This window comes from Ochotona curzoniae, unplaced genomic scaffold (genome assembly GCF_017591425.1).
Source record: "Ochotona curzoniae isolate NIBS_2020 unplaced genomic scaffold, NIBS_Ocur_1.0 contig_2210, whole genome shotgun sequence".
Taxonomy (NCBI): Eukaryota; Metazoa; Chordata; class Mammalia; order Lagomorpha; family Ochotonidae; genus Ochotona; species Ochotona curzoniae.
The window spans coordinates 21,843,580-21,857,971 of NW_024465369.1; the positions used below are offsets into that span (position 1 = coordinate 21,843,580).

The window sequence follows — 14,392 nt, forward strand, 5'->3', positions numbered from 1 at the left end:
ACATGGAAGACAGTGATATGAAAAGAAGTGACTGCAGCTGCTCAGGAAAGGTCTCTAAGATAATGGATACTTAAACCAAGACATGAGTGGCAGAAAATGGCATGGATGACACACAGGGAATAGCCACTGCAAAGGTTATTCCTGAGATGGGAATGAGACTAGCTTAAAGGAGGCATGGAAAAAGGTCAAAAGTCAGGATCCTTACTACAGCTCTGCTGGAAAACGAGCAGCGTCAGGAAGGAGACGCAACTGGAAAAGCATGAAAGGGGACCAGAAGAATAGGAGCACTGGGAATCAGCAGGAACCCATGGGAGATTTCAGCAACAGGAAGACTGAATTGCTGGGGTGGAATCCCAGAATGCCCTGCGAGGAAGAGCAGGAACGAAGGCAGGGAGACCAGTTACTGGGTCACTGTCACGTCCCGGGTGAGAAATTAGGAGGCTTGGGCAGATGTTTGCATATATATCAGCTCTGGAGTAAACAGACTGTTCATTCTTTGTTTAAAGACACAAGATACACATTTGCTTCTTATCTCAAATAGTTCCAGTAGGGATAAAAATAAAATATTACATTGTCAAAAAATGAAGGCAACCTACTGACCTCTTCTAGCACTTCCACAGAGTTAACTTCAGTGTGGGGATGTGAAGGCGGTAAGAGATGATGCTCTCTGTACTTCAGATCTGCCCTCAGCTGCTGAAGGGGATTTATCACATTTTTAAGAAATATGCACCAGTGTTCTGATAACTCTTGCTCTATAGTGAAACAAAATTAAATCAAGGAAACAGAGTACAGACATTTTTATTTCATTAGAAGAAATAAAAATACGTTAATGTTAAAAGAACATGAAGTCATTGCCCATTTTCATTCTTGAAATCATAACTGCCATGTAAATACAATATCAAAAACTCACCAAAATTTGTAAGATCGCAAAGACATTTGCTTCCAACATTCTCTTCATTGATAAAACATTTTATTTCAGATTCAGTTTTGATTCTGAAATAGACGTGATCACAATCACTTCACAACAATCAACTAAATGAGATTTTGTTCATTGGTTTGTTTATTCAGATTATATATATAAGACCTTGCTATACAATGAGATGGAAGATGACAGAGTAAAAGCACCAGCAAAGGCGTGCACATGGCAGGTGCCGGCACTGCTTCAGCTGGAGAAAGCCAGGTCATTAGAAAGCCACTGAAGGATGTCAAGCTAATCTTATCTATTCAGACTTATTTCAGAAGGATTCCCAAGGCAGTAAGATAGAGAACAGAATGAAAGGTGGGCAAATAAGGGAAAAGGAAAACAAGCAGAGGGAACTGGGCAAACCTATACCAATAAGGAGGTTATTTATAAGGTTCAAAAGTGGGAGTTGTGTGTTTACCAGGAATCCAAATACTCTCATCTTACATTAGAATACCCGGGCTCAATTCCTGCCCCTGGTTCCTGACTCTAGATTCCTTCTAATAAAGGCAATTGGCAGTGATGGCTCAAGTAGTTGGGTTCCCGCCACCCACATGAGAGACTTGCCTTGAGTTCTTAGCCTCTGGCTTTGATACTTGGCGCAGCTCTGGATATTGTGGGCATTTGTGGACTGAACCAATGGACAGGAACTTATTCTATTCCTGAACCTCCTTCTTATCCCCTCTTTTTCTCTATCCCCCAAGTTCCCAAGTTTATCTATACATAGACATATATATGTATGAATTTTTTGATTTAGAAAAAATGAGATTCTGAATAATGCAAACTGAATTAGAAGTATATTTATTTTCATTTACTAGGAAGAATGTAAAAATTCTAAAGATCCTTTAAAATGTTTTTTAAAGTCATTTATAGAGTAAAAACAAACAATTCTACACGAACATCTAAACATATCTGTCCCTTGCTTACAGCAGCTTAAATTAAATCACAGAAAGGTGTTTGGATTTATTATTATTAAAATATAATATTAAAATGGCATAAAATAAGATACAGCAGTAATTATAATATTTTGTGTAATTTTTGAGATAAACATCTAGTCTTTTCCTAACTTTTTTGTATTTGTAAAGTAGTGGATAATGAATAAAATCTGAAGCTGGGGTAGCTGCTCAACACCAACGTCATGGAGCTCAGGAATTAGACACATGGTCTCCAATTCTAGCTGCATAAAGCTAGCTTAATTACCTTGTGCAAATACTTTTAATAAAATAGAGATAGCAATGATACCTATTCTGTAATGCCATTGCAAATCTTAAGTGAGACATAAAATGTTGTGTTTATTATGTCTCACATATTAAATTGCCCAAGAAACACTTGAACATCAGTGTTTTGACCTTCTGTAGGTCTCAGATTCTCCAACACGGTCTCTTGCAGTAAGGTCTCAGAATCATTTACTTCATATGCGCAGGTGTCCACTTTTAAATGTACACAGGCACGGACATCTTAAACTGCCTGAGTTGCTGGTGATCTGGAAAGTTTCCACAGCTGTAGCCATTTCTCCAACCCCTCTCCCAGTACTATTAGTTTTTCATTTCACTGACCAGATATTGAAATGAGCCAACATACTAGACTAATAGCACAGGAAATTAACCAGGGATTATTCTGTTTGTCCAATTATCAACTCTTGTAAATCTCAAGACAATAAAGTTTTTATTACACAAGTGTTCCTCATTTCAGTTGTTTTTGTGTAATTCTGGACCAGGTCAGCCAGACGAACTTTCTAGAATAGCATGTGCATGCCTCTTCCACTTACCTCAAGAACTACGTAACACACACATCAAGGGGAATATGAAACAGCCAAGTTTTTTTAAAAAAGTTTGCACTCCCATTTTTAACCTTTGAGCTTGCATCACTGAACAACATAATTAAAGCCTCCAAAAGCTTTACTGTTATCATATTCTGAGTTATGCAAATATATTTTTAAAAACCTTTCAGGAGGTTTAAACATCTCCCACCAAAAAGCAACTTCCAGAAGATGGATGTAAGATTCATCTCAGAAAGTAGTGATGATGTTTATGTAAATGTTTTCTGTTTTAAGTTTTATGACATACTGTAAAACTTTCTGCAATCATAAGCCTTTTACTTCACATGTAGGAATCACTTTCCAGAATAAGAAACTACTTCCATACGAAAAGTACTTAAGTCAAAGGTAATGAGGTTTGAAACTTGATAGAGAATAAGACCAGATAAAGGACCTATTTGATATAATAAATGCTTAAAATACACATTTTATTAAAAATCCTTTATAGGAGCTGGTGCAGGAGCTCAGCAGGTTAATCTTTTGTCTTACAGTGCCAGCATCCCATACGGACACCAGTCTGTGTCCCAGTAGCTCCATTTCCCGTCCAGCTCCCTGATTATGGCCTGAGAAAACAATAAAGGATGATTCAAGACATGGGAGAGCTTGGGGGGCCATACTAGCAGAGTCACTGGGTTCCAGACAAACATAAGAAAATCATGAGACTTTAGTTTGACCCACATTTACATTGCAACTTAAACTCTGATTGTAATGGTAGCTCTTAATGATCTACGTCTACTCCTTGGGATTTCCCCCATTCTCACCTGGCTTGATTTAGTCTTTGGTGCTCTTGCCACCACACTTGCTTGTGCTGTTTCATTAGCCGCTGTTCTTTAGATAACTTTGAAGTCTGCAGTGCTTTTCTGATCTACATTTGGAGGAACAAAAGAAGAGCAACTTCCAAGTCTCAAAATAGTGTTTGCCAACTGCAGTGTTTAATCTGCATCTTCCAAGCTAACTACTTGATGCTTTAAAATACTTATTCATGCATTTTCTCACATTATATCCTTAAATGCAATGATAAAAACCAGGGAGGGAAAGTGAAAAACTGGTTGGAAATGCTTGGAACTTTAAGAACTGCTTTAAAATTATGTTTGCAAAGAAAGGTGAAGTCATTCCATTTTCCATTCATACTGTAAATAATATCTTGAATTCATTTAGCCCCAGGACATTTGTCAAGGGCTTATCCCACCTAGTCCACATTTTGGATACATCTTCCCTGGCAAACATGACAAGAATTATCATTCCCATTTTACATGTGGAAACACTGAAGGTAGATAAGTTAAAGAATTCGGTCATCATCATAAAGCTTGTAAACATCAGTTACACAAAATCTATTATATGGCTTGATCGTCCATTGATTTTTTCAGTGGAAGCAGAAGAGAGATTACTTGGAAAAATTGTTAGGAAACCTGACTTTAATCCTGTACTCAGAACTTGCTAGAAATAGCAGCCTGAGAAAATAATTTTGGTCTCGCAGTTTTATGACATTGTAAAGAATAATTGTTTGCATTTCAGCTGCTATTTATTTTGAAGTCACTTCACAGAACTTCAGTAGCTAAAGATTATGCAAGCACTGAAACCAAAACTTTAAGCTAAAATTAATTATCCCTGAATTTTCTTTTGAAAAATTTAGCACATCCTGGGTACTGTGGGAGCATCTGCTGACCAGCTGTGTCATGCTGGGGTGTGCTTCCCTGAGATCCATCCCTGGTTATCGCCCTCATCTGCTCCATGTCACAGAGCAACCCCATGTTCCTCAGGCGACACTCTCTGTAGCCCAAGAAGATTGATAGGAGGTTGGCAGGGAGCAGTGAGGTGAAGGAGAAGCCAATGGATCAGCCCACTACAACCCTCACCTTCTCTGCTCTCAGAAGACTATAAGAACACCTGCAGTTTCCTCATGAAACTTTCTTCTGGACAGTCCCAACTACTTCTGGACAAGCTCCGCCTTACAATGTGGTTCAGCCCTGCTGCTTCACTGGGTTTCTCTGATTTGGGATAACAGTGATCTCCGGCAGCTGTCAATATTGTGCTGCCACTGTATCACCTGCATATCCATTTTCTACCACTTAAGATTCATCTACTATAGAGCAACCTGCCAAATATTTATAGCAATGCAAAGCACAATAGTGAAGACACAGAAACAATCCAGACATCATTCAACAAATGAATGGATAAACAAACTATGGTACATCTACATTTACTCTGTGGACTACCACTCAGCCATAAAGAAAGAATGAAATCCTGCCATTTGCAATAAAATGGTCCTAACCGGAGACCATCAATGCTTAGTGAAATAAGCAAGACCCAGAAGGATAAATATCATATATTCTCTCTGATATAAGACAGCCTTTAGGCAAATTACAAAATAAATAGATGTAGTGTAGCCATATAAACTACAAGTGTATACACATATACTCTCACAGGGGGATGGTATAGTGGAGACTAACATACTGGGAAGTAAAGTCACGTCACATCTCTGCTCCTGAATAAGGTAGGACTTCCATTTTGAAACATGTAAAGCTACCTGTAGAGCATGAATCTAGATAATCTACCTCGCCCCATACCTAGAGGACATGATACACTTAAACAGCAGAAACTGATCTGTAACTGCTACTAAGGGACTACACTACTGTAGTCATCCAGAAAATAATAACTGGGTAATGAGAAAATGGGGACGGAGAAAGAGGAGTGGAAGGGAAAAATCTTACAGCTACAAAACCATATCATGGTAAGTAATGAATAGATTTGTTTTTAAAATAAAGATCTATCTACTCTAAAGCCTCAGGTGGTGTATTCTATATTAGATCTTAAATATCTACAAAAATGTAAGCTAGTAACAGGGTGAAATATGCATATTTCATAATTTCCCTGTGACTTGAGTACTTAACACCTTAAAGAGTTTAAAAGACCATACTTTTACCACTTTTTCCTTCCTTTCTTCCTTTCTTTATTCTTACTTTCTATGAAATCTATTCTCTATATAAATAAAAATCCAATTGAAAATAAGAGAAAAAGAAATTATCAGTACTGAAGAGAACTTCAGAAGACACCTTCTAAAAAGCAATGTTTATAATGCATGCTACTTTTGGCTGTCATTCACAGATTACTTTAACCTTGAGTTTATTTGTTTGCTGTGCTGATTTCCAATTTAAAATTAGGGGTACAAAAAAACAAATGAGCACAAAGATTACTTGACTTCAAATTCAAAGTCAAACTCTTTCCTCGGAAGACCTGATAACTGCAATGATGAAATTTAGGAAAAGGTACATTTTTTTGAAAAATAGAGGATATTGCAGAAAAATACTCACCTTATTCTGAAAAAATACAAGTTTTTAGTATTTCTAAAGTATGACACATGAGCGCTTCCCTTAAGAATGCCTAAAGCAGGGCCCAGTGGCGTGACCTAGCAGCTAAAGTCCTCGCCTTGAACGTCCCATATGGACACTGGTTCTAATCCCAGGGGCCCTCCTTCCCATCCAGCTCATTGCCTGTATTCTGGGAAAGCAGTGGAGGACAGCCCAAAGCCTTGGGACCCAGCACCAGTGTGGGAGACCTGGAAGAAGTTCTTGGATCCTGACTTCGGATCGACTGTTGCGCTCACTTGGGGAGTGAATCATCAGACGGAAGATCTTCCTCTCTGTCTCTCCTCTCTGTATATCCACCTTTCCAATAAACATAAAATAAATCTTTAAAAAAAATCTATCTGAAATTCACTTAGTCAAAAGTATAAAAAACATACAAGCATGAAAAAATCCATGGCAGTGCTATTTGTAATAGAAAGCGATGGGAGTACAAAATTCCATCCTTAAACAAGCGAGATACATGACATCTGAATCTGAACAAGTCGCAGGAACTGGCTTACTGTGCACTGGATATATGAGGCAGAACATCATGGTAAGTGACATCACCAGGATATGATCATCATCCTTCACACTGTAAGAATGCATAAATTACAAAGAATCATACCTGGGAAGGGAGGGACTCTAAACAGAAGAGCCAGTTATAACATGTGGATCTTATTTAGCTGCTGTTTCGAATATTCTTTAATAAGAATTTTTTGAGGGACTAGAATTGTGGTGCAACAGGTCAAACCCCTTCTTTGGATGTCCACATCCCATGGCACAGTACCTATTACCAGTCTCAGCTCCTCTGCTTTCCAGCTTCCTGGTAATGTATACGCTGGGAGGGGGCAGGTGATGACTCAGGGGCTTGGGCCTCTGCCATGCACACAGGAGCCTTGGATTGAGTTCTGGGCTCCTCAGCTCAGTCTGGCCCAATCCTGGCTGTGGCAAGCACTTGAGAAGTGAGCAAACACGTGAAAAAAAAAAAGTATCTCTCACTGTCTTCCCTGCCTTTCAAATAAATTTTTTTTTACAAATATAGGAAAAGAAAAAAGTTGAGACTTAGAGAATTTTTATTTATTTATTTATTGGAAAGTCAGATATACAGAGAGGAGGAGAGACAGAGAGGAAGATCCTCCATCCGATGGTTCACTACCCAAGTATCCACAACAGCCAGAGCTGTGCCAATCTGAAGTCAGGAGCCAGCAGCCTCTTTCGAGTCTCCCACGTGGTTGAAAGGTCCCAACTCTTTGGGCCATCTTCGACTGCTTGCCCAGGCCACAAGCAGGCAGCTAGATGGGAAGAAGGGCTGCCAGGATAAGAACCAGCACCCATATGGAATCCAAGCATGTGCAAGGTGAAGACTTTAGCCGCTAGTCTACCACGTTGGGCCCAAGACTTAAAGATTTTTAACACTGATAATATACTTTTAATTATTAAAAATGAATAAATACACATGCAGTGATAGCATTTTTAAAGCCCCAAAACTTTACAGATACATGCAGAATATTTATGTGTGAGATATAATGTCTAAACCTCTCTTCAATGCAAAGTGGTACAGAGGGATGTTTGTGGGTGGGAGAACATAGGAAATAATGATCAAAAGTTGATCATTACTGGAGCTGGATATCACATAGAAATTTATTACATCAGGGCCCAGCACAGTAGTTTAATGGCTAAATTCTTTACTTTGCATGTGCTGGGATCTCATATGGGCATCAGTTCTAATCCTGCTAGCCCCGCTTGCCATCCAGCTCCCTGCTTGTGGCCTGGGGAAGCAACTGAGGACGGCCCAAAGCCTTGGGACCCTACACCTGCATGTGAGACCCAGAAGGAGCCTCTGGCTACTGGTTTCAGATCAGCTTAGCTCCAGCCATTGCAGCCCCTTAAGGAATGAACCAGCAGATGGAAGCTCTTCCTTTCAGTCTGTATTTTCCCTCTGTAAACCTAACTTTCTAATAAAAATAAATAATTCTTTAAAAAATTTATTATACATTCAATCTGATTTCACTTACATCCACAGTTTCTCAAAATAATGTGTTTTTATTTAAAGAAGAATTAATAGATGGACTCTTGAATGGGACAAGAATAGTCATTCTTACTAACTAAAGAAACAAATATAGCAATAATTTAAAAGATCTTTTTTATACTTGGTAAGATGAGAATTAACAATTACATGATTGTAATTAACAATTACATGATACTGTCGTTTCCTCAGCCTATATTTACTATTTGGCTTCAGGGTCAGTCTCAGCCTTTGGAAGGTGGATCAGTCAACGTCGATTTCAGCAAATCTTTTGACATCCCTCAAATTGTTCATGATCAATGACAAATTGATTACACAGAGGACTATCACACTAATCAGCTGTAAGCGTATCAATAACACAAATCGGGCATGCAGCTAAGCATTTCAGATGAAGCAATGATTTCTTTGCATGCCTTTAATGTTGACATTCTATCATTCAGTTCAAATATACTTATATTTAATACTGCCAGAAAAGAGGGCTGTATTAATAATGAATATCAATTATATTGCTTTTGGATGTACAAAATGAGCATTTTAAAATAGTAAAATAAGCAGGAAACACATGAACATTTAACATTAACATTAATGCAAATATCAAGAATGTGTTATGTAACATTAGAAAGAATCATCTTTTTGAGAAAACAAAATAAGACTAACATGGATGATAACTTTTATTCTAGATAGTGTAGAACAGTAGAGTAGCATTCATAACATTAAAACATTAAACTTTAAGGGCCATTGTCAAGTCACTGCTTAATCTGGTACCATGTGAGTTCCGGCTGATGAACATCCAATCCATCTCCCTGCTACTGTTCCTGGGAAGGCAACAGAAAATGGCCCAAGTGCCTAAGACCTTGCAACCATATGGGAGATTTGGACTCCTGGTTTTGTTGGTGAGTAAACAAGCAGATGGAAAATTGATCTCTCAAACTCTCTCTGTCTCTCTCTCTCTGTCTCTTTCTCTCTCTCTCTCATACACACACACGACATATATATATTGAATGAGCAAATGATACATCATGCTCTCCTTTTCTCTAACTCCTTCATCCTAATCCACCACCTTCCAGAAACTCTGCCTTCCTAATAAATAAGTAAATCTTTTAAAGTAAACTTTAAGGATATTTAATTTTAATTTCTAATTATTTAATTCCATGTAAGCCATAAATCTTTTTTTTTAAAGATTTATTTTATTTTTAGTGGAAAGCCGGATATACAGAGAGGAGAGACAGAGAGGAAGATCTTCCGTCCGATGATTCACTCCCCAAGTGAGCACAATGGCCGATGCTGTGCCAATCCGAAGCCAGGAGCCTCTTTCAGGTCTCCCACGCGTGAGTGCAGAGTTCCAAAGCCTTGGGCCGTCCTTGACTGCTTTCCCAGGCCACAGGCAGGGAATTGGATGGGAAGCGGGGCTGCAGGGACCAGAACCTGCGCCCATATGGGATCCCGGGCGTGCAAGGCGAGGACCTTAACCACTGCGCCATCGCGTCAGGCCCTGTAAGCTATAAATCTTTTAAGAAAAATCATATTTGGGAACTACTCATGTATAACAAAAATAAATTGAAAACAAAATGTCAACTTGCTACCTTTAAATGAGAAGGGAAATATTCAAAAATCATGTACAGCAACATTCCCAATACATCTTGCTTAATCTAGACACAACAATAAAATGAAAATTCTATAATGAAAAAGTGTTAGAAAATTATGAAGTATCCAGGACAGTTTGTTATCATTAACCAAAGTTCAAAACAAAATGAACATGTTTTAAAAGATTAATTCTTTATCTTATGAATCTGTGAAGACTAAAAAAAAAAATGAAACAAAAAGCTTATCAAAATGATTGCTACTGACTGTGAGCCAGTTTAATAGTTAAAGAAAAAAATTATTTGAGAGTTTTCAAGCTATGAAGCTATGAATCCATGGTGCGAAGTTATTTCAGAAATTGTTACTGTAAAGCTTCTTATTGAATCATATTTGTTTATGAAAACAAAGGTTAGGGATGAGCCTGAAAATGCCAGTCAGGGTCGGTGTTGTGGCACAGTGGGTTAAATCCCTCACTTGCCAGCTTGCATCACTGCCCTCCCCTATCATGCTGCCACTTCAAGTCCCTGGCGCTCTGCTTCCTATCTTGGTCTCAACTGATGCACCTAGGAATGCAGGAGAAAATGGCTCAAACACCTGGACCCCTGAAACTCATGAAAGATCAGGGTAGGTTCCTAGCTCCTGACTTCAGCCTCGCCCTCCGTCGTTACAGCTAATTCACGGAGTAAATCGGCAGAGGAAGGTCTGACTCTTATTCTCCTTTGCTCTGCTTTTCAAATGTATCCTTTAAAATGAAGTAAAATGCCAGTTAAAACTCACAAATCTATAAAACAAGGACCAGAGATGCAAAGAAGTAGTTGACAAGGTTAAGGAATTATTTTCCCCCTGTCTAGTGTTCAAATTTTGAAACCACAATAATAATTAAGATTATTAAATGTTTATTATTTGGAGGAAATGTGTCGTCACTAAGAAATGTTCTCTATAATACTCAACCATTCTACCCTTCCATATTCAACCAAAAAGTTGTCTGTGCTATTTTAGTACATCTCAGATGAAAGGATGAATATATATGTATAATATTTATACACACATATATATGTGTATACGATATATAAAATAGATACACATATGAAATATATGTGCAGATAATTTAACATGACAAAGGTTTCAAGGATATGCTTGTGGCAGTGTCTTTATTAAAGTAATACTTTAGGAAAGAAATTTGGAAATAGGTCTCAAAAACATCAAACAAACAAACAAACAAACAAACTAGACTTTCAGTCCAGATAGCCAAATCATGAGAATTTTACCTGTGGAGGATAGGAATTCTAAACCATAAAAAGTCTCTCTCCACAAAGGCGTTCACAGTAAAATGACTTCCAACACGACACAAGCGAAGCCTTGCACAGCCTAACGAGAAGATGTGATCATGCATCTTTCTATCTGGAGTAATTGCCGCCCTGGTTTTTGCTTAATTACTTCTTACTGATCTAAGATCCTCATTCCAATGTTACTTTCTCAGAAAGGCCTTTTCTAACTACATAGTCAGGACCAAGCCTTGGCAGCATGTTTTGTTTTCATTGCAGTTTATAGCAAATATAACTTTATTCTGGGCTTATCTGATAAACAGTGACTCTCTATCGTCCCCCAGGGTGGTACTTAATCAAAGTTGGGGTTGAATTTTGCAATTGTATTTTCAAGGCAAAAAGTGGGCATATAATACTTATTGCTTGGAACAATTAGTATATAGTAAGTATCATAAGGGTTATATAGAAAAATATTAAGGTAAAAAGTATACAGACTATCATACCTTGATTATCATGCAAGAATACATGAATTAAGTGTTTGTGTTTATACAGGCATGCAAGCACATTCGATGTATATACAATATGTCAGAACAGAAATCAGATACATGAAAAATTATGATGATAGTTATATAAATTCCTTATATAAATTTCTTTAAATTCCTCAACAAATTGTTTTCAAGTGGCATCTGATCAAACACATAATATCCCAAATTTTGAACAGTCACCTTAGTTTGAGAGAATATAATCTAGAGAATAATTTTTCCAGAATAAGGTATCAAATGTTCCCCCAGAATCATGAGTTACACTTTGTAACAAGTATTAACAAAGAGCTATGCAAACATGAGAGAGAAAATGAAAATTTTAAACACAAATAAAAACTTTGCTTAACACATTATTTGAAAAACCAGTTGTTTAACGTAACCAAGCAATGACAATGCTGCTGTTAAGAAACACTGTTGTTTGCACAAGGGAACTACATTTCATGAGTAATCCTACACTATACTTGGCCCTACATTAATGTTCAGAATTATTTTCTATAATCTCCTGTTGAATCTAGCATTTGTTCACCTTGTTTCCACATGAGACAAACATAGAAGAGAGAAAAGGGGAATTCTAGAAAGCACAGCACTTCAGAGTACCTGAGTATAATGGTGCCAAAGGAACTTAAGTCATATATGTTGTTCACATATTGCACTTGCTAGCAATTTTTATTATTCAGGTTGGATGTTGCTGAAAGCTAATGAAATGGCCTTCTTTCCAAAAATAAACTTCAATTCAGACCTCAAGGCATTGTTAGTAACGTTAATTGAGAAATTCATATAAAATAACAGGGTCCAAGGCCTATGTTAGCTGCTGTTTACTATAATACTTGAGAGACGGTAAAACCTATTTAGAATGTTATTTATTTTCACATTTGCAATGTAAATATCATTATGCATCCTAGGAATCGATTTCCCTCAACTACACACACACCACATACACACACACCCCTCCTCACCTTTAGCTCTGATGACGCAGAAGCTAACTTCTTTGCTTCAGTTAAAGCATGCAATTGTTGATAGTCCACTGGTTTGTACTTTTTACTTTTTATCCCATTTTTCACTCGAAATACCAGATTATCTGCTGTTCATAAAAACCACAAAAATGACAAATCCTGGTTTCAGGAAATCAAATTATAGGTAGGCTAAAATGTTAACTTCATGTTACTTTCAAGTATTTTAAATGCAAATTCAAGAAATAATACAGTACATTTTCCATAATATGTTTGAAACTCTATTTCTAGAAACTCTTAGAATTTGGTCATTACACTTTGTAAAAAACTGTAATTTTATAAGGGCATTGAGGGCATATTTCCATGTAAATTAGTATATTATGAATTTTTAAAAAGTGTGATGCCAAGATACAAAGTATGACCACTGTTGAAGCATTCTTTCAAGCTTAAAGCAGGAATGGACTTGGGATGTATCAAGTTAAACCACCACCTGCCGTGCTGGCATCCCACATGGCCTCTAGTTCAGATCTCGACGCTCCAATCCCAATCTACCTCCTTGTTAATGCACCACGGAAAACTAGCAGAGAATATTTGCTCTTGGTCTCTCTGCAATTCTAGCTTTCAAATAAATAAATAATAATTCAGTTAGAAAATACCTGAGCTAGCATTTCTCTGAGTTGTCAGGAATGGCCTGTCTCTCATATTCACGTTTTCCATACCTGTCAGAGAAACAATAACAGTTACAAGTTTGCAAGGTTATTTTAAAAGTGTTTTTAAAGATGTGATCATTCAAGTATTTTTAAAAGTGAGGCATGGGGGTTGGGTATCCGACACCACTCAGTGTGCCTGCAATCCATACCACAGTGTTTGAATTCCAGACCCACTTTGCTCCCACTTCCAGCTTCCTAAAAATGTATATACCAGGTGGTAGCAGGTGATAGCTCAGGTAAATAGGTTCTTGTTATCCATAAGAGCAGCTCAGATTGAGTTTCTGGATCACAACTTTGGTCTGGCCCAGGTATAACTATTATAGGAGTGAACTTGACTATTGCATGCCTTTAGGGAGTAAGCAACTAGAAGCAATACCCTTCTCTGCCTATCTCTGTCTCTTTGCCTTTCAAATAATTCTACCAAAAAAAATCGTCCTAAGTGGAGCACAGGTCTGAATAGGACTGGAAAAATATTAACTTTATTCTCTTAGAATTTGTTCCTTCTTCCCACAACTCTCCCTTCACTTGTGTTTTTCTTCTGTACTGCACATTTTGATCACTATTTCCAATCTTTTCCCTTTAGGACCCTTTGCTGTATTATCCCATCTGAAAAGTATGGTGATTAAAAGGTTATGTGTATTCTATCTTGAGTTATTGAAGGAGGGAGGAACACATGTGGGATCCCATATGGGCACCGGTTCTAATCCCAGTGACCCTGCTTCCCACCCAGCTCCCTGCTTGTGTCCTGGGAAAGCAGTTGAGGATGGCCCAGAGCCTTGGACCCTGCACCCACATGGGAGACCCAGAATAGGCTCCTGGCTTCGGATCGGAATAGCATTGGCCGTTGGGGTCACTTGGGGAGTGAATCATCGGACGGAAGATCTTCCTCTCTGTCTCTCCTCTCTGTATATCCACCTTTCCAATAAAAACATAATAAAAATAAATCTTTAAAAACAAAAAAGAGTAACACCCTGACACATCTGCCTTTGAAGAAGGACTCTTGGTCCAGCTGTCGGAGTGCAGTCTAAAACAGCCTCCAACTGTCACCTCCTTCAATGTGGACTGAGCTATGGAGAAGAGCCTCGTGATACCTTCGCTGGGGCAGCCATACCTTACAACTAAGTAAGGCAGGAGTATAAGCCAATTTGGGTCCAATGTAAGTCACAGACAGACAATATTTGCAATAGGCCCTACTTC

At 38.0% G+C, this 14,392-nt stretch overlaps 1 protein-coding gene across 1 annotated transcript in view; it reads right to left on the bottom strand.

Annotated features, from left to right (window-relative positions):
* Positions 1-14,392, bottom strand: part of CCDC148 (coiled-coil domain containing 148) — a 197,272-nt gene that overhangs the window by 158,171 nt on the left and 24,709 nt on the right. The window contains exons 2-6 of the mRNA XM_040971994.1: positions 13,142-13,204; positions 12,492-12,616; positions 3,539-3,642; positions 911-993; positions 601-752 (exon numbers count right to left, since the gene is read on the bottom strand). Coding sequence (XP_040827928.1) covers positions 601-752; positions 911-993; positions 3,539-3,642; positions 12,492-12,616; positions 13,142-13,204 — 527 coding nt within the window. The remainder of the gene's footprint in view (positions 1-600; positions 753-910; positions 994-3,538; positions 3,643-12,491; positions 12,617-13,141; positions 13,205-14,392) is intronic.